The 20,516-nt window shown below is 40.8% G+C and overlaps 2 protein-coding genes across 3 annotated transcripts; one reads left to right on the top strand and one right to left on the bottom strand.

Moving 5' to 3' along the window:
- Nucleotides 1-274: 274 nt before the first annotated feature.
- On the bottom strand, nucleotides 275-2,436 carry LOC311259582 (INO80 complex subunit C-like). The gene is made up of 5 exons (XM_084356816.1): nucleotides 2,145-2,436; nucleotides 1,457-1,573; nucleotides 1,250-1,361; nucleotides 806-873; nucleotides 275-702 (listed from the first exon to the last, which is right to left on the bottom strand). The coding sequence occupies exons 1-5, from the start codon at nucleotides 2,331-2,333 to the stop codon at nucleotides 571-573; spliced, it is 618 nt and encodes a 205-aa protein (XP_084212942.1). The 5' UTR covers nucleotides 2,334-2,436; the 3' UTR covers nucleotides 275-570.
- A 743-nt stretch (nucleotides 2,437-3,179) lies between these two features.
- LOC311260154 (DENN domain-containing protein 3-like) lies at nucleotides 3,180-20,506 on the top strand. Of its 2 annotated transcripts, XM_084357668.1 has the most exons (28): nucleotides 3,180-3,307; nucleotides 7,136-7,298; nucleotides 7,773-7,944; nucleotides 8,075-8,182; nucleotides 8,702-8,817; nucleotides 9,062-9,186; nucleotides 9,442-9,553; nucleotides 9,807-9,926; nucleotides 10,022-10,120; nucleotides 10,621-10,740; nucleotides 11,143-11,258; nucleotides 11,424-11,579; nucleotides 11,684-11,780; nucleotides 11,891-11,994; nucleotides 12,435-12,622; nucleotides 12,790-12,949; nucleotides 13,082-13,277; nucleotides 13,355-13,523; nucleotides 14,786-15,045; nucleotides 15,152-15,322; nucleotides 15,650-15,779; nucleotides 16,073-16,180; nucleotides 17,629-17,768; nucleotides 18,446-18,606; nucleotides 18,726-18,862; nucleotides 19,027-19,142; nucleotides 19,312-19,449; nucleotides 19,792-20,506. In XM_084357668.1, the coding sequence occupies exons 2-28, from the start codon at nucleotides 7,215-7,217 to the stop codon at nucleotides 20,008-20,010; spliced, it is 3,822 nt and encodes a 1,273-aa protein (XP_084213794.1). In that variant the 5' UTR covers nucleotides 3,180-3,307; nucleotides 7,136-7,214; the 3' UTR covers nucleotides 20,011-20,506. The 2 variants fall into 2 exon arrangements, with proteins under 2 accessions (XP_084213794.1, XP_084213795.1); XM_084357669.1 differs by lacking the exons at nucleotides 3,180-3,307; nucleotides 7,136-7,298; nucleotides 7,773-7,944; ... (2 more) ...; nucleotides 9,062-9,186; nucleotides 9,442-9,553 and adding an exon at nucleotides 9,704-9,723.
- Nucleotides 20,507-20,516: the final 10 nt, after the last annotated feature.

Below are 20,516 nucleotides of genomic sequence, written 5' to 3' on the forward strand. Positions count from 1 at the left end.
GTTAAATATGTAATGTAGATAGAGAGGGTGTGATACATCACTGAGAATGAGTTTGGGAGGCACTTTTCTCTACCCTCACCTGACTTTTTATTTTTTTTACACCACTGGAAACAGATGTTCGACCACAAGGGGGCATCCGAGCAGCAGTGTTTGTATTCACACTTGAGAAACAACTGAATGTCCTCCAAAGCTCAAGCTGCCAAACCTTCCCCAGAGGGAACACTTAATGAGAAAACATCATAAATGACACTAGGAAATGTCTTTTAACAAATAAGAAAAATAACATTTTATTGACTGCTTTTGAATGAACTCAAACACTTCCATGTTTTAAGTAGTAAAAAAACCAGACATTTCACATTTCATGCATTCATTTTGTCGCACAGTAACATCTTCTCATCTTCTTGAAGACAGTCGTGCAAATATTTAGCAGTGCCCAGCCTGTGAGCTCCAGCAGTCCTTTCAGCAGCCTGTGCTCTCTCTTAGTCTCTCTGCTGACCCAAAAGCTTTCTACACCGACATGAGTTCAGTTCTGGATGGAAATTGTTTCGGATTTCAAGCCTTGTTCAGCTGTCAGGGTACGATGCAAGTTGCCTTTCGAAGAGCTAGGTAGCCTGTAACAACATCAGTGGGGAGGAGGCGGATGTAGGAGAACTCCTCAGAGGATGTGAAGCGTAGTTTTGTCTGAGGGTCTGTGTAGTTGGCCTGAGGAAAGACAAGAGAGAGGATTCAGCGTATGCTTCGTGTGTGACTTTAAAGTCATTTTGTTCATTGTGCAATGAGGATTTTTAGCAAAGTGATCACTCACAGGAAGCCCGGAGATGTCAGAGTATTTCTTGGTTGGCTTCAAGGAGGGAGGGGCGTCGATGCTGTAGTCTGTGAACACACAAACAGCTGATTAAACTTTACTATTATTAACTTTCTTGTTAAAGTAATGCAGACACATCACTGCAGTCTCATATATAATGTAATAATATTATACAGCTTTGACATACAGCAAGCAACAGCAAAGAGCAAGATGTAGGGTGAGACTATCAAAGCCTTCCTTTGCCTTAAACATTACACCACCTTAACGTAAAAAAAATGTATAATGCATTTAACTAAGTAAAACTAAATGTTATAGTTTCTTGACACAACTTGCTGTTCATGAGATTCAGTTTCAAATACAACATCTATAAAATAAAGCCTCTTTTATTCATATAAACTAAAATATAAACACAGGTGTGGCAGAATTTTGAATACAAAAGCTTACAGTTGGGGTCACTGAGCTTCCAGGGTAAAGTCCGCTCCAAAGCCAGGATCTGCTTGAGATTCTTCCAGGTCCTGTTCTTTTTACCTGCTGCTGCTCCGCCGATCCCAGAATGCTGCCGAGATTAAGAGAGGAAACACGGGGCAGAAATTGAGGGACAAGCAACAGCAGCAGATAAACTAAATGACCCAGACGGACACAGTCACTCACCATGAACGTGGGGTCTCTGAACGGTGGAGGCTTTGCTGTGGACTCTGTGGTGGCGGTCGGGCCGCTGTCAGCTGTTGCCACCGCCTTCACCTCAGCCACCGACTCCACTGCTGCCACCTGATGAAACGTGAAAGACAACACCTCTTCAGACAAACAGTTACCACATCTGATTCTGAGCTACTTGTTTCACATGCTTGTTGAATGTATATCTCATAACTTTGGCTTTTTATCTCATACTTTTGACTTTCTATCTGATAGTTTTGAATTAGTATCTCATGATTATGAGTTACCATGGGGAAAAAACAATTCATCAAGACTAATTTTGATCTTTTTCTTTCTCTAAGTGTCAGAAATGTACTGCCATGAATGTGGCAGGGTCTGCCACAATGTGAAGTCTCTTCCTTTGTTCTCTCTCTCTTACAGAAAGCCCCTCTGTTAGCCTGATATTTATTAATTCATCCATCTCCCCTCTAACGTTAGTTATTTTTGGGACCAGCACAACATTAAGATAAGTGAACTCTGCTCTGAGCTGCTGTTCAGTAGTTACACTACATTACAGTCGTGTCAGCTGCTCCCTGCAGACAGGAACAGTGTAACAAATACCATTACTGCTCATTAAATAAGAATAGTCCATACAGTAGAGTGTCAATGATCGATCTGGGCACTAATGGACGGATGAATCGATGACCTGTGTCTGTGTCTGTGTTGTTGCTGGAGCTGTCAGCTGTCCTTTCTTCTTCTTGCTGCTGCTGCTGCTCCCGGCAGCCTGCGGAGCGGCACAGACAGCCGGACTGCCGGGACGTTTCTTCCCCCGGACAGCGGCAGAGCTGGCGGCTGTCGGCGGGGCTCTGGCGGTTATGGGGACCTGAGAGGCCATTTGTGGCTGTAATAAACGATTAAAATGCACCTTCCTCCCTCGGTACGTAGCATTAGCATTAGCCGTCCAACATAGTAAACATCGCTCGACCCGGATATGGAAGTGTTTCACTTCCGGTGGTATCCGGTAGGAACGAAATCGTTAAAATAGCTAATATTTATTATTTATCTTAGTTTAAAAACATGCGTAACTGCATTTTAGTGAATTGTGTAAGCCCTAATATATATATATATATACATATTATCATTAAATTTGACCATTTACAACAGGGGGAACTGTTTTAAATGGTCAAATTTAATGATATCAGCCTGAAAATCACAGGACTTATCTGTTGTGGGGAAAGAAGTCAGCAGTATGAATTTGAGCCTCCTTTCATATTGAACAGAGGGGGAACAGTATCTGACAGTAATACTCCAAGCTGTCAGGATGTGCTTTACCTGCTATAATGGAGCTGGATTTAAGACAAATATTATAAAATAGCGATTTATATTTAGCCTATAAATGAATGAGCATACTTTCTTCCAAAAGTCTATAATATTCAAAATGAAAAGTCTCTCACAGATATAATATTTTTATTGATAGAAATAACAGTAGTTGGTTGTGTTAATAAAGACATACAAACACAAACATATGTGCTGTTGTCCCAGTTTAAAAATATAACTAGACAGTCAAGAAATTTGGGTTTCACTTCTACAATACAACATCTTCAGATAAAACTCGCTAACAAAAGTCAGTTTTGAACCTCAGCTTTCTCCACAGTGCCTCTGTGGCACGAGCACAACAGCTCGGGGGCGAGCTTTTTGTGAACGCGCGCTCCCTTCGCAGTTTGGACGGGGGGCGTGGCTAAGAGGGGCAAACACCGTGATGGGGAAACGAAGCTCGTCACAACACCGGCCGGGCTGGCTTTATCGTTGGGCTGCTGTCATGAACGGGACCGGGGGTGAATGAGGAGCCGCACGGTCGTCTGTGAGGAGGTGAGTGAGCTGAGAAAGAAGTCTCAACTTTTAATGACAAGTTAACTATCGTCTCTTCAGAGTGTACCTTGGACAAGCATCCTCTCACCTGTGCAGCCTGTGACGCAGGGTCACATGTCGCAGCTGCAGTGTAACAGTGAACTTCTGCTAAATGCTAAATTATTTCCTCAATTTTTAACCTGCTCTGACCTGTGGTGTGTCGGCATGCACGGAAATATGACAACACAATTGTATTAAATGCAAAAATGTGTTATTTGGGATCATAAGAGCATGACAGTGATTCAACCATGACACATTAGTACCTAAATGGATAAATTCAATCAAAGAATAGCATAAACAATGATTGTCTTGTTGTTAAGTGCCACAGACCTATTTTTAAGTAAACCTCAACACCAGTCAGTTCCTCTATGGTTTAGATTCTTCTTGTAAAAAAAGGATGGAAAAGTGAAAGAAAGTCGTGTTACTATGCTCAAGATATAAATGGCTGAAGACTAAACATGCCGTTCTTCACGAGAACTGGATAAGCCTCTGTTTGATACAATTATCTAGATTTGCATGGGGGCAGATCAGAGATAAAAAAGTTGGAGACATGAGACTGTCAGCTGCTCTTCACTTCAATGCTGTGCTTATAACCTGCTGTTTATTTCCATCTAAGTGGTCCTGTAGGTCAGATGTCTTCCTCATTTGCTTCCGTTTGTGTAAATGCTCATCTGTAGTGGTTTTTCCTGCTCCTCAGCTCTTTACACTGGATTCCTGAGTTTTAAACAGTGTTGTAAAAAGTACTCAATAGTGAGTAAAAGTAAAGATATCATGTTATAATATTACTGTGATAAAAACAATAGCACTTGAGTTAAAGTCTTAAAGTATCTGATATCAAAAGTAATGTTCCTGCCAATAAATGTGCTTATGTATCAAAAGTACAAGTAAAGTAAATTATACATAAGTTTACATACTTGAAGTATAAACTGATTGGCAATGTCAGTGACTGATTGGATCTGATATTCTGCATTTTTCTGATTATCAGAATCAGTGTTTTTCTTATCAGTTGCCACTAAGGTCCGTCAGAAAAAAAATATTATCATGGCCCAACTTATTCATGGAAATGGTATTGTTGCGATGTCTATAGAAAAAAAATATGATAGCAATCAAATCTATCTTTAACTTTGTTTACTGTGTGTTGTGTCCCTTTTTTGGCAAATAAATAACCCTCAAGATACAAGTGTGGGTCGTGGAGAGAGAGTCTGTAACCATAACTGTAGAAAAAGAAAGAACAAACAAACTATCAGATACTCAGCTACTCGTGAAAAGGCACGCTGATGGACTAAAACAAAAGACAAGGCCAAACATCTTTGCTGGATTAGTCAGATGATATTGTCATATGTGTATAAAGTAGCAGAAAATGGAAATACTCGAGCAAAAAACAAGTTACATAGTTACGTTCCATCACTGGTTTTCAAGGCACATTTGATCCAGAATTTAAATTCCTTGGCGAGCTCGACCTCCTCATTTTGTGTCTCTAAGGGTGCTTTGATATTACAAGAAGTCGTAACACTAAATGGGTCTGTTGTTAGGCTTTGATGAGGAATTTTCCCTGATTATCAAGGATCATCTGATTTTATCACATCCTCCGTCCGATAATAAATGGACAGTTGCAGGTCATGTGACACTGTTTTTATGGGCCATCAGTTCAGTTATGCAGTGCATTCTTGCTGCTGAGGACTGCTAGACTGTGGCAAAGGTTATTGCAGTGGTCAAACAATTTCAAGCAATCTTCTACACTGAGATGGGGATAAATATTTAAGCATAAGTACAGTACTTCCCGGGCAGAGCGCTTTAAGTTATTTTGTGCAACTCAGCCAGAAAAGTGCCTTCGCTGTAAGGAAAGTTTTACAATGTTACTTGCACCTCGCGACAAGTCTTCATCTGCAGCTGTTTTAAGGTCAACTTGATGTTACCGTTCATTGTGGCCCAGTTACAAGTCCTTACAGTCTGGATCTTTGTGTGTTTGTATCCATCCTCCTCTGCACACATTAGCCTACTTTTCCAAGGAGAGACCATACCGAGAAAGAGGGAAAATGTGATTTTAAACAATTTGCTCCTCCGTGCGATGACTCGGCTGTACAAAGAAAGAGCAGCAGAAGAAATGTTTCTGTGCTTTATCTCAGTAAGTGGATGTGCTTTGAGAAACACTAATTAAATGATGAGTGACATCATGTTTCCTGCCCCACATAGCTTAAATGAGTTCAACTAATCTCATTATTTTCCCCTTTACTCATATGGATTTGACTTCATGGTTGCCACTGGCGCCACAGAGTTCAAATGACAAGCTGACAATCTGCTAGCAATTATATTTTGTTCCAGACACATATTCACACAGCAGTAATCAATACCACAGTGTGTTGGATGGATAAATGTAGACATTGTATCACAGTAAAAGTCATGAAGTCCCTTCAAATGCACCGTCCAGACTGTCCACACTGATCTTTTCAAACATGGACTGATTCAAGATTTGCTTTCCAACTTTGTTATTGTTTGTGCCCTCAAATCTTAGCCAGGATATTGCAGTTTGGACAGCATTTAATTTAGTATTTAATATTGCCTACTGTATCTTATCAACCATTATACACTCAACTCTTCTATACTATACTCTTCTCCCACAAAGTGTTGTCATTATCTGCTCATTAATAAACTAGAGTTTCAAATTGGAAGTAGCATTTCTTCAAGGTTTCTTTCAAATATATTGAAACATTTGCACAGTCCAAAAGATGTCTATCGCTATTTTTAAATGTCCTCTCTCCAGACAGGGGAGGTTGGGTGTACTGGGGTTGCATCCAAGGTGTAGGCCTCTACGAAATAGTCAATTCCAGCCATGTTTTAGACCATAAAAGCGGCTTGTGCCTTTATCCTTACAGGACTCCCTGAGCATCCAGCCAGCAGCTTTATCTGCATCAGTAATTAGTTGTGATGTCATGTGCTACCATTAGCCTTTTGTAGCCTGATTACAGAGATGCCTGACTAAGAGACCACAGGACTAATAGGGCCAGTGTACGGGATTTCATTTCTCATCAGGGCACCAGATGCTGTTAAGAGCTTTAGATAAATGTGTCTGCCTTGGTTCACCTGTAAGAACTACACCAGATGTTATTTTAGGGATATATTGTAAGAAAGGTAAAAAAAACTTAGCACCTCATGACCAAACATCTGGGCGACAGTATTGAAAAATGAATACATTAAAATAAGAAAAATAATGCTTGCCTTAGTGATAGATGTTTTGTTTTTTTAATTTGTTCAGCTTTTGAGACGTGAAAAGTAGGATTTATTTGCAGATACACATAGTACAACCATAGATTTAGGACATGGAGTAATTGAACACTGGACAACTGCAGCACTGGAGAAAAGTGTCAAAAGTAGTGCATTGCAAAATGATGCGATATGTCATGAATTACACAGTCTTGTCCAACTCCTGTAAGACACTTTGTAGAAAATATAATAATGGCACAACGTAATCTCTGATGTAATAAAATCAAATTAAACTCTTTCTGGTTCTATGTGAGTTTCGTAGCCGTGATAATTGACGAGAAGCTATTTCTGTACCCTACAACTCTGAATAAACCTGTGGTGGGAAAATGTCTGACAGGGTCTTTAGATGTTGTTGTAGATGAAAACAGCAGCATTGATAATGAGCTGCGACAACCACTCTGTCATGTTGTGACTTTATTTAGCTGACAGATGCTGCTGTCATGCAGAAAGATGAATTGAGAGAAATGTATCATCTGTTATCTGTTTATGTTTACTTTTGTCTCTCTGTTTCCTCTCTGTTACTTTCAGTGGTTGCGATCCAGCAGGTTGGAGTTGGCCCTCTGCCCAGTTCTGCTGGTCCAACTGGGTCCCTGAGCAGGTGTCAGTGATGGTGGACTGTCTGCCTCCTGTTTTGCTGGAAGCCTGTGTGGTGGTGGGAGCATCTGATGACAAACTGAGGGAGGTCTACCAGGTATTTGCCTTCAAATGCAGCCTGACACACCTCGAGGCAAAACATATGGCTGCAACATTCCCAGTTCGATTCCAGCCTGTAATGTTAAGCCTCTCTCTTCCATGTTTCCTGACTGTATCACAGCTGTCAGTATCTGGTAAAGGCAGAATTGTATCCAGATTTCCCATGTACCAGGTCATGTACCATGTACTTTATTATTTTAGACTCACTAAGAAAGACCATCTTTGGCTTTAAATAAGTGTGCAATTAAACACAGAGACCATTGTTCCAGACAACTAAAATAATGTGCCACAAGTGTTGATGACATCTGAGTTTCAGGATCAGTTAATCAACATCTTCCTTCTCTCTCCCATTAAATGAGCCACAGGCATGTATGTAGAATATGTGTAATGTAGATTAATATAACATGTATCAGAGTTAATTATAATAAGAATAGAGGTCCAGTCAATCCTTCCCTTCGTATCTCCCACTCAGAAAATTAACAATAATGGAACTCCAGAGCACCTCCTGCTGGAGCCTGAGGTACTGCATGTCCTGGCGCCTCCCTTCGTCAGCAGGTCGCAAGCTGAGAGCAAAGCAGCGAGGTCCCATGGGAAGAGGCGGCGATCCTTTCTCAGGAAGAAGAGGGAACTACCTCCCAGTCAAGGTCTGTCACCTGCTCGTCTGGTGCGATACTTTTATCCATGGAGCAACAAACATGTTGGTTTCCTCAAAGTTTCTGATTTGTATCGTGTTATCATTGATGATATATGTAACTTTGTTTTATGTTATTATAGCCCCTCACATATTTGCAGGTGGAGGAGCAGATGGAAGAGGAGGAAGTGAAGATGTAATTGTCCCTAAAGACATCGACCTCATGGCTTTACCTCAACTCTGCTTTCCAGGTATTGGATATACTGGCACACAGAGACACACACACACACACACAAACAGACACAGGCAAGTCTCCATTTAGACAAGGATAAGTTAAGTTTCATGAGGAAAAAACATATAGATAATTCAGTCTTGATGATAAATATAAAATTGATATTTTGATATGAACCTTGATATCAGCTGGGAATTTTTATGTGTGTGTTATTGTGATATTTCATATATGTTGTCTTTTCCTGGTCTTAAATGGATTGTTGTAATGTAGCATTACTTTTTATTTGTTCAACTGACAGATCCGGGACACTGACATGAACACTGAACAACTCTCAAATCCACATTAAGATGATTTATCAAAAAGTTCCTTTTTTGCATAAATATTTTCTTCATAATTTAATTACTGAGAAATTGGGTTAAAAAATTAAGATATTTAATTGTTTGCATGCATATCCTTTAGCCATTTAGTAGCACAGACTTGACATCTTGTGATTTGCCTACATGTTAACATGAACTGATATTTCTATCCTCTTTATCAGGAGGGCTCCAAGTAACCAAAGAACAGAAGGATGAGCAGTTCCACTTCCTGGTTTTCACTGATGTTTTTGGCAACAAGACCCATGGAGTAGTGATGCAGTGTTACCGTCCGATACTGGTACGCAGGACTTCACATCATACTTCACACATATCAGTTTACCTAAATCCCAACTGTGTTTTGCTGCACCAAGCAGATCTCTAACCTAACGCAGAGACAAAGTAATTTTAGATACACTGCATTGGCCATAATCGTTGATAACTTGGCATGTGTCATTATATAAAAAAGGTACATAATACTTGAAAACGAAAAGACATAATACTTGAAAACGAGTTTCACCAATGTCTTTCCTGTGTTTTTACAGGAGGAGACATCTGTCTTTCAGAATGGAGCTGGGTCCTTCAAGTCATCTCAACTTTTCACTGCCTACAGTTTCTGTGTCATATCCAAGTATCCTTACTTCACTGCAATCAGAGACTGTCTGTCATGGTGAGAAATGCAGGAAATTAAACTGCTTGCCTAAATAAAATCTCAAAGGGGTTTTGGTTGAAATATTTTTCTGTTCATGAGCGCTTAAATGGACTTGTCAACAGACTAATAGCGTAGATGTAATACTTATGTGTTTATTAATCTTTTTTTCAAGATTTTCTGTAAATAACTGGATCAAAACTTATCACAAGTTTTGTTGGTGTTACAGCTCTGTGAATCCCTCAGTCTCTCTGTCTGTTTCTGTTGCTTTGTTAGTCTTTTAATCGAGCTGAGAACCTGTCGTTTGTCAGACATGGAGGAGAGAGTGAAGGAGTTTGCAGCCAAACTGGCACTGGTGCCTATCCCCCCTCCTGGACAGCTACATTTGGTGTGTTTGTTTGTCTGCTTTGTTTAGATTATTTCACTATAATTGTGAAGCCAAACTGCAGTTATAAAGATGCATTCTCTGTGGTTACAGGTCCTAAAAATGTTTACATTCAAAATATCATTAACCAACACTTATCATGTTCATGTTACTGATTTAACAAACTACTATAGGTAATGGTAGCATACTTGTATATGTGTTTACATGTATTCATACTCACGAAAGGACAAACTATAACCCTGTGTGTGTTGTGCAGATGTTCACCTTGCGTCCTCTGACCATTGTATTACCATCCAGAGAAGACAAAGAACTCCCAGCTGTAGATTTAGACCTCCATCTGCCTTTCTTCTGCTTCCGGCCACAGCAGCTACTGCAGGTATCACACACACCTGTCGTGTTATTGAAACAGGAGGAGGCTCACATTAACTATCACTTCTCTGGTTGTCCTACTTTTTGTCCTTGTCTCTGTAGGTGCTATCCTGTCTCCTGCAGGAGCAGCGGGTGGTGTTATTTTCTGCTGATTGGGCCAGGCTCACACTGGTGGCAGAGAGCTTGTTGCATTTTCTGCAGGTCAGTTGAAAACATCTGAAAGGGCACAGTATTGTTAAAACTTGATTTTTATTGAATTTAATGCATAACTGTGATTTTAAATTAAGTTTTTCCTGCTGTTTTATTTCATTAAGACTCAAACATTGGCTTTAAAAGCAAGTGAAGGGGAAAGTAGGGCAGAGCTGTAGTTGGAAGCCTTTTAATAGGAACTTCCTGTTGATATTCAGGAAAATAAAAGTCCGCTTTGTATAAATGTGTATCTTTGGGTGCTGAAACTGAATGCAAATTGTGAAAAAAAAAGTTTTAGCACAATCCAGTTAATATTATGATACTGATCTAATGGCAAGTCAAGCCATTACGTTCAGTTTGAAATGATGCCCCACTATTAGAAACAATAATTTAAGAATGATTACAGCATTGAAAGGTTTTGAATCCTCCATAATCGCTCATCAAGCCACCACTGCTTTAAATCATTTGATCCATTCATTTGTCCATTCATACCTCCCTGATCTTTCTTCCAGCCTCTGTCATGGCAGCAGCCTTATGTTCCTGTCCTGGCCACAGGCATGCTGGACTTTCTCATGGTTCCTACTGCCTTCCTCATGGGCTGCCATCTAAGACATTTAGAAGAGGTTGCTGCTGTGAGTACATGGCCTTCCAAATGAGTTACAGCTTCCAGTAAAATTAACTGAATGATGTACGTTGGGCAATTTTTTCATTCATTATATTGATCTCAGATTCAGAAATTATGATGAAATGAGTGAGTGTGAATTGCAGGAAAGAGTCAAGCCTTCTGCTTCAGACTTATTAAGGATTATTAGAGGCATGGCACTGCTATTGTTTCTATCTTTGACCACAAAACATATACATTTGATTATATTACATATTACATTTTTTTTTCTTTTTGGCTGTGTTCACTACATTTTCCTTGATCACAGAAGTAACATGGATTTTTTTTGTTAAATAATGTCATAAGAGAGACATCTCAGTGAGTACACAAAGAGGGGAAAGATTTATTTTATTCCTGATTATCCTCTGTGCAGGAGACAGATGATCTGATCCTAGTCGACATTGACAACGGAAGTGTTTCCACTTCTTGTTCTGAGACTCTTGACCTACCATTGATTCCCCCGGCTGCTGCAGAGTGCTTCACCCAGAGGTACTCGCTACAATGTCAAGAACAATATGAGTACAGCTGTCTAGAACAAACTAAAAGAAGACTGAAGATGTACAGCTTTAATGATCCAGTAACTTCTTCTCAATCTTAGCAAAAGATATGAATGCGTTTCTATTTGTTAAGACATCATGAGTCTGTTTTTTGCAGATGTCAGTCCCTGAAGATACACTTTGACCTGTATCAGTGCCAGCGTGCAAGCTGCACTGAGATCAGTGAGCAGCGGGCACAGAGAAGAGCGTGGCAACAGAGCCTCAACCATGACATCCAGAGGACCACACTGGAACTGATTATCAACATATTCAGGTTGTGTGGATGTTCATTGTTTACTGAGATCTAATGGGATGGTTCTCCTAAAATATATATATATATATTGTTAATGTATACATGTATGTGTGTATATATAACAGGGATGTTGGAAGTCACCTGAACTATGAACATCGAGTGTTTAACAGTGAAGAGTTCCTGAAAACCAGAGAGCCATCTGAACAGCTTTTTTACAAGAAGGTAAAACAACTGATTTTTTTTCTATTATTTTAGCTTGAATTGGCTTCTCTTAGCAGACATGGCATGCTGAGACAGATGCTCATTTTCAAATTAACATGGCTGTGTTCCAGGTGTTGGAGACACACATCTTCCATTCATTCCTCAGGGATCGTCTCAACAGGAAAATGGACAACTATGCTCGAATGGAACTCGGCACTCGTTCTGAGATGCAGAGGTGAGTCGTTAAATCTACCTCTAAAAAGCCTCAAACCAAATGATAATATGCCTAAAGTTGGTCTGTGTGCCCTCTCATTGATGTAATGGGGCTTGACAAAATCCTACAAACACAGGATAGCACCACACATAGCCTCAACAAAGACCATAACGTTGAATCAACACTTTTCTAAAATGGTTTCAACAAAAACTGAACATTATAAGCTTCATAAAGGTAGGACTTGTTGCATGTCTGTTTTAGTTCTGGGAGAAGTTGAACTTGAAACTAAGTGTACACTGAAAATACATCCATAAATCCAGTCGCTGAGGCCACATTTAGTTGATCGCAATGAGTCCACAGCTGAGGCCAAATAACCGCTGCAATCTCCTCATGCTGTATGGCTTTTCTTTGTGCTGTAAAAGTACCCCCGCAATGCATAGATTCTGTTATGTGTCATCTAGGATGAAGGCTATGCTTGAAGTCCCACGCAGACCCACCATGCAGGAGATTCAAGCACGGAGAAACAGCTCTACTACAGAAAACAGGCTGAGTAAGAGGCTGGGCATGAGCCTCCCAAACCTCGGAGGCGACCAAACTTTAAGCTTCCAAAGAAACACGCTGCTGACCAGGATCTTCCTGCCTGATCCTGGTGAGACTGCAGAGGAAGTTTAGGCAAAGCAGAGGCACGAAGTGTCAAGATATAGACAAAACAGCTTGGAAAAGATTAAACCTTTGTCTGTTTCTCTCCCCTTCTTACTGTCACCTCATCCTCCTCCCCTCATTTTCTCTTTCCTTGTTTCTCTTTGTGTCTACTAGCGCTGAGATGTACTCCTAAGCCGGTAAAGGTGTTTATGCTCCCGGATTTCCCAGCAGCTCTGTCAGTCCACTCTGTCCAAAGTTATTACAGTGAGCTGATCCACCAGCTCGGCAAGGCCATCTTCTCTGCCCAAAATGAAGACCCAACTCTGCTGGCCAGGTATTTTCTTTTCTCATCCTTTCTGGAACAACCCTGTCATGCTTATTACTGCATCTTCATTTCAATTTGTACTGGTTAATTCTGGTTTTGATTTCAAATACTTAAAGTTTAACATGCGTTTTCCCTTTGTAGATTCTACTTCTTGCGTGGTTTCATCAACACATTGTGTTCACGGCGACTGGACGCTCTGGGTGATTTCCAGAACCTCTACAAGACAGACACCGCCATCTTCCCCACACAGATGGTCACATGGCTCGTGGACTCACTGCACCGAGACGAGAGGCATCAAGCTGAGAGACGACCTGAACTTAAGAGACTCATCCTCAAGGTCAGTTAGTTTACTCGACCTTTATTCCTGTCCTGTCGAACTGGTGGTGATGGACGTGACTTTTTTCCATCTGTTAGGTGAAGACGGAGAACGAAAAGCCGTTGGTGCAGCCTGATGACCACGTCAAGAAGTTTAAGCTTCCGCGAAAGCATCTGCATCAGGAAGAGTTTGTGCGTTGCGTCCAGGAGAGCGGGATTGTCAGGGATGTAGCCACCATACATCGTTTATTTGATGCTCTTATTGTCGGTAAGTGAGGAGAGTCTGACGTATGTTGTCTGGAGATCACTTTTGAGGTTTGATATCTTGCAGTATCAAACATCAGACTTACAAATGCTGGAGTGTTGATTTGATGTGCTGTGAGCTGACACAGTGGACTCAGAAGTGACGACACAGTAATTAGTTTCTCAACCGACATTACATGAAAGAATGCGAATCGATTTCATGACTTGTTGCTGACATAGTGGAATCAAGCAGCTGTCAGATGATCCGTTACACTGCTTTAATGTTCTGTAAGCATGAAGTACAGTCTGTACTGAATGTCTAGTTATGCTCACACACACCCACAGATGTCAAATGCCACAACTCAATGCAAAACCAGTGTCCAGCTGAAGTAAAGGGAACAGATTCATGGTTAAAAATACAGTGTATGACATTATTATCTAGTGACCAGTCAAAAACTATAAAATGCTAGATTTCTTACTGTTTTGGTTGGAATCAAATAATTCATTTCTTTAAATAAATGACAAACCTCTACCTCAGACTGGCCACATGAGTCAGTGGGAGTAATTTTGAAACAAAGTTGAGTCAAACTTGCCTCCCAGGGACGACTTATTAGTTGTTTTACAGTGGTTTTCTTATTTGATGAATTTTCTGGACTGGTTATAGGATCAATGAGCTCATTAAAGCAGCACTAGAAACTATATTTATACAACGAATTTCATATAATGAATCAAATGACTGTGTGTAACATGAGAGGTGTCACTCACAGTAATCAAGCAGCAGAATTTTCCAAACTAGCTGTAAAGACAGAGAACATGAGGGAAACAGAGGGTTGATGTCACGTCACAAGGGTCATGAAATGGATTCAGACCTAAAGTAAGCACATGTTCACTGAGACACTTCACACAAAGTCTTTGAAGCCTAGTAGTTCATATATTTTTTTTTTCAATTTAGTGTTCCCCGTCTTTGTTTTGATGTTTATCACACGCGAAAGACAATCATGCATGGCCATCTGGGAAAAAAAATCAGACAGCAGGACTGATCAACAAATAGAAAGCTTTGTAATTATTGTGTCAGACGGTCATTTAGTAACACGTGAAGAACAATATGTACTATTCTGAGTTATCTGACGCTGAATGTGGAACTAATTTAATCTATTTGTGTCAGTGTATTTATGTACTGTACATGTTCAGCACGTGTTTTTCTTCTCCCTTGATGTAGAAGTGTTTGTGTTTTTGTCTTGTATATGTTTTTCCATCTGCCTGCATCCCTCTCTCTCTCTGTCGCAGATGAGACAAACCAGGTGGACCCCGAACTCTTCAGAGTCTTCTACACCTTCTGGAAGGAGACGGAGGCCGAGGCACAAGACGTCAACTTGCCCTCTGAGGTCATAGACTGTCTTGACAATAACGAGTGCGTCTACAAGCTGTCGTCGTGTGTCAAGACCTCCCGCGGCGTCGGTAAAATTGCCATGACGCAGAAACGCCTGTTCCTGCTTACCGAAGGACGACCGGGCTTCCTGGAGATCACAAAGTTCAGAGAGATACAGGTCAAGAGTCTTTAATCCCTTTTCTTTAAATTAGGTTTTGCTTTTGCATCTTCATTTATAACCCTACACTCTTATTTTAATAAATAACTCTCACATCTCTGTGCAGGAAGTGAAGATTGCCTCAGCTCCCTTTCTTCTTGTTCGTATCCCTTCCCTTCGCATCCGCACCTCCGGCAGGCCTGAGGTGTTTGAAGCCAACCTGAAGACGGAGACTGAACTCTGGAACCTTGTGGTGAAAGAGATGTGGGCTGGACGCAAGATGGCCGACCAACACAAGGTACAACAAAGCCTGCTGGGAGAAAGCAAATTTCTCCTTTGTGCCACCAAAACAGGAAACAGCATCTGGAATTAGTTAATTACATTGGTTTCAATTACAGTGAATGATGACAGCAAGTTTTTGTAAAGACTGGTGAAAGTGTGACTTCACCATTACTCTTGTAGTGGGGTTGGCTGCTGGTAACAGTATATATAGGGTTGACAAATGGTGCAAATTTGCATATGACAATTTCAGCAGTGATTTGGTTACTTTTTTGACTATGTAAGTCAATTTCCATGCACTATACTAACATTTCTTTAACGTATGGTTTATTTATTGTCTCTCTAGGATCCTCAGTACATGACTCAGGCTCTGACCAACGTCCTATTGATGGATGCTGTCATGGGCTGCCTGCAGACCCAGAAGTCCATCACCTCTGCCTCAAAGCTGGCCTACTTTGACAAGATCAGACATGAAGGTCTGGGGTCACTGCTTTTTTCTTTTTCTTGTGCTTTGTCTCTTTCTTTTCACACAAATACAATTTTGCTTGTTGACATTCTGATTCTAAATCACCATTATCTTTTACAGACATACGATTGATATAACTAAGTTGTCTTTTTATCATGGATATTAATTTGACGATTCTTTTCTTGATTATTTGATTAATCGATAGGTTTTTTAAAAAGTGCAGAAAATAACTTTTTATCCCCTCCCCTCTCCATTCACCTTCTCTTTCATATCCATTCATTCGCTGTGTTTGTCCCTCACCAGTGCCCATGATGGTGCCTAAAACTACCTCAGAGACTTTAAAACACAAGATCAACCCATCACTGGACCTGGCTGAACCTCAGACTGTACATGTGCTGCTATACACACCAGGTACTGTGTGGAGCAATAATGCCCTAGTTTAACAGAGTATATCTCCCTGATATTTACTGTCCCTTACAGCTCGGGGCATGAAAGAAGTTTTTTGTGCAGTGATAATCAGTTTCACACACTGAAGCCCCGTCAGAGTGGAGAGATTATCATGTGCCTCACATTTTCTGTGAGCTTTATTTTCTCTGTTTAATTCACTGCACAGCTGCTTGTGTTCTGCACATTGGTTGTTGAAGGCACAAGGTACCTACTGTCAGATGGTGTCAAAGGGGAATTCCTGTATTCATGTTTACACATTTGTGGGTGTAATGGGTGCATGTTTTGGATTTGTTCCAGTTGATCAGCTCAGTTGGCAACTTCGACTGTCAAAGTAAGCTCACTAAAGGTGCTTGTTTTTACCACCGACACGCTCATATTGTTATAAAAAGTGACTGAAAACGTTATGGAAAAGATCGGTACAGAGATACACTATTTTGTTAGAGTAAAATCCTTTCCTCACTGAAACAGTAATTTTACCATCTTAAAACACAACACAGTGGAAGGACGAACAAAGACGGATTTGCTGAGTTATATAATGTTTTGTCTTTTTATGATGATAAAATGACTGCTTTTGTAAATAGAGTCTGCATGATTTGAGTCATATCAACTGTTTCAGGTAAACAACATGTAGGTTACTCTTTAACAAAAAGGTCCGTCTCTTTTGGGATCCTTTCCATAATGTTGCCAGACACTTAGAATAACAATCTCTGCCTGTCGGTGGCAAAAACAAGCACTTTCATTTGACGTAACTTTGATGGTCGAAATTGCCCTCAAGGATTACACTGCAGCTGTGTCGATCCCCTTGTTATTCACATGCAAAAATATGTCATTAAAGGCCAGGTTTAAAAATACCAACATCCCCTTTTGAATTATCGTAATGAGCACTCAGGTGAGAAAGGAAACTTCAGCATTGTTTCTGCAGTCTTTCAGTTGGTTAATTTTTTCCAGTTTACATGTGTCAGCCTGAAGACCTAATACTTGAATGCATCTGTGAGCATGTGTGCACGTGTATACTTAGTTAATGTTTGTATGGCAGCAGATGCTCCAGTAAAAACCTGTCCACATAACCTGATAAGTCTTGTGCTGCGTATTAGCAGGCAGGATAAAAGCTGTTCTGTTAGTCTCTCCTGTGTTTACACTGTGACCGAGAACAAAAGCATCTGCAGGCTACTGATGTGGTTTGAAGAGATCGGAGTTTAATGATTTCCTTGTATTTATGCCATTTCCACTGAAGATCTATGAATACTGTGGCCCTGTCTGTGAACCGTGTGGGGGTTCCCATTTTCATGGTGGTGGTGTCCCCACACTGAACCACCCTGCTGAGCACTATGTTTTTTACTGCTTACAGTCAGCACTCACAATTCCCTGGTTCCCTGCTCTCTCAGCCTTTGTCTCTTTCTCGCTTTCTCCAGGTCAGTTGACTTGCAATAACTCAGAGGGTGAGATGAACGCAAAGCTGTGGGTGGCTCTCACTGGGGGCAGGGTGGTCGTGTTTGATGCAGCGAGCTGGTCCATGCTGCAGGACTGCATCCAGGTTGGAGAGTCACAGCTGGTGAGAGCAGACATGCTGTTGTGTCTATTTCTAGGACTAGTATTTATATAAAGAGGATCTCCACCAATTTTACACATCAGAGTGTGTTTAAAAGGTCATGTAGAGTATCTCTGTGGCTCTAGAGGGAGTTGTGCAAAGTCTGCCGCAAGTGACATCATTTGAAGCTGAAGTCAAGTGTTGATCAATGAAAAAAAAATCTGGAACATAAAGAAGTGAGCTTACGAGACCTCTGTAGCCGACCTCTCATCACTGCTTGAGGCCAGCAGCTCGTGGCAACTTTAGAAAGAAGAATGCTTTTGATGAAAAAGATGATACTTCTGGTTCTGCTGCATCGATTTTAATAGTTTTTGTCTATAACTGCCCGTCATGAGTTTACGCTACAGGAGTGTAACGCTAAATCAGTGAGGGATTCTTTTAAACTTTACATATTTAAACCTAATATAGTAAAGCCAACACAAAACCAGTATGTGTACAATTTTAACCTTGAACATTATTCTGAAAGTACAGGTTTTTGTTTGTAGAAGAAAAGAGACAATTCTTTCAACTTGATCATCCCATTTATTTTTTATTTTATTTCTATTTGCCACTTAACAACTTTTTCCCGCTTAGTGACAACAACTGCTATAACAAGTGAAATCCAATCATGGGATCAATAAAATGTATCTTCATCTATGCAGAATTGCATGCTGGGATTGATCCAGGAGCAGGTGTGGATTGGCTCTCAGGACTCCGCAGTCTACATCATCGACACTCACAGCATGTCCTGCAACAAACAGCTGACTGAACACAGAAGTGAAGTGACTGGACTCACAGTGGACAGCAGAGATCAGCACAGCAGGTAGAGACATGATCGCTTTATCGGGTTAAACATTAACAGCAGTCTTATGACGATGAGTCTAAATGGACAGGCTGCAGCAGCGTATAAGCTAACCAGTATTTTTAAACTGTCTCTCCCAGTCAGCAGACATACTCCTGCAGCTGTGATGGGACGATTCTGCAGTGGGACTCGGCCAGTCTCAAAGTGAAGCGGCAGTTCTACGTCAGCTGTGACCGTCTCTCCTCCATACAGATCCATGATGGCACGCTGTGGTGCTGTGAGTGCACACTTTTCCTTTCACTTTATACTCCTAAACAGTTGTTCTGCTAATTCATTTCACTCACTAACACTCAAATAACAAACTACAGTAGCAACACTGAAATCTTATTGCTTTTCACTGTGTGTGTGCGTGTGGGTGTGGTTGTGGGTGTGTGTGTGCAGGTTGTGGTGACAGCATTGTAGAACTGAAAAAGAGTGGGACGCCACAAAGACGGATGTCACTTCCTGATGACCTACGGAGCTTCAGCAGCTTCAGCAGCTTTATCGTCATCCCAGAGGTGATTCTGAAATCCCTGGCCTAAATTACGTCTATTAATTCAGCAAGTAAATGGCTGTTGTATAAAAAAAAGTTGTATATACTTACAACGTTTACAAACACTTTGATGTGCATATACAGCAATATTATAACTTCCTTGGCTGAGTCAAGTTTTTGTGTGTTTGCTGCAGCGAGGTCAGTTGTGGACGGGCTGTGCAGACTCAGGGGAGTTGTGTCTTTGGGACACTAACAACCACAGACGTCCAACCAAGAGAATCTCCCTGCCTGGAAGTTCAGGAGTCACCTGTATGATTCGAGTCAAGGACCAGGTGAGCTATGATAGATGAGGTCTAACTTGTTTGAATATGTACAGTAATGTGAGCTGAACACCTCCAATGGTGGTTCATGGGAACACAAAGCTTAGTGAGGAAGAAAAATGGAGTCGTGTTTGCAATGATTAATTTGTTTGGTGCAATTTATGTGAAATATGAATTTTTTTTTTAGGATTACAAGCATCCACAGTGGAAATTTTGCTTCTATTCAGCAACTTATGTATACTTAAAACTGTAGCTGTGCTGTGTTACCTGTAATTTTCTGCTTGCTTGTGATTTTTTTTAGTAAATTGTGTAACTAACCACCTTTAATCATCAATTATCCTCTGCTCCCCTAAGATCTGGGTGGGTTGTTGTGGCCAGAGCAGTGTCGGAGGTCAGTGTGACGGTCAGCTGAGAGGTCAGGTGTTGGTGATGGATCCAGAGACCCACACTGTGTCAAAGGAGCTGCAGGCCCATTTGGACAGTATCCAGACGCTCTGCTCTGCGGAAGATCGCTACGTCCTGAGTGGCTCTGCACGCCGTGACGGCAAGATAGCCATCTGGAAAGTCGAGTAGAGAACACAGACTGAGAAAGCGCAAGTGAAGTAAGAGAGAGAAGAAGAATAAAGGAACTTGGTGTCTTTTGGGTTTTTGACTGTGACAAAACGATCATCATGTGGTAGGGTGAGTAGAGCAAGGGCAGAGAAAGTTCATTTTCACTTTGTGGAGCGTCTTTCGTAGCCTTTACCAACTCCAATACCATTATAAATGGTATTTAAAAGTTTTAAAAGCACAAAATGGTAAAAGCAGTCCTTAAAAGATGCCATTTTCAGACGTATGTGGAAGTAAGAGCCTTTATTTAAAGTATATACTGTATGTTACAAAGATTTGGTTTCCCACACTGATCCTGGAGGATGAAGAGCAGCACTTTCTATGCACACAAGATGTGAAGAAATGTCAGGTTGGTGCCGTCTGTATGTTGTTTAAAATCTTGATTTAGTCTAGATTGCCAACAGCAGTAAGATATTGAAATGCCACAATAAAATTGTCATGTTTTGTTATCAAACATTTACATTTTCAGG

Source organism: Pagrus pagrus (genome assembly GCF_965226575.1).
Source record: "Pagrus pagrus genome assembly, chromosome: 7".
Classification (NCBI taxonomy): Eukaryota; Metazoa; Chordata; class Actinopteri; order Spariformes; family Sparidae; genus Pagrus; species Pagrus pagrus.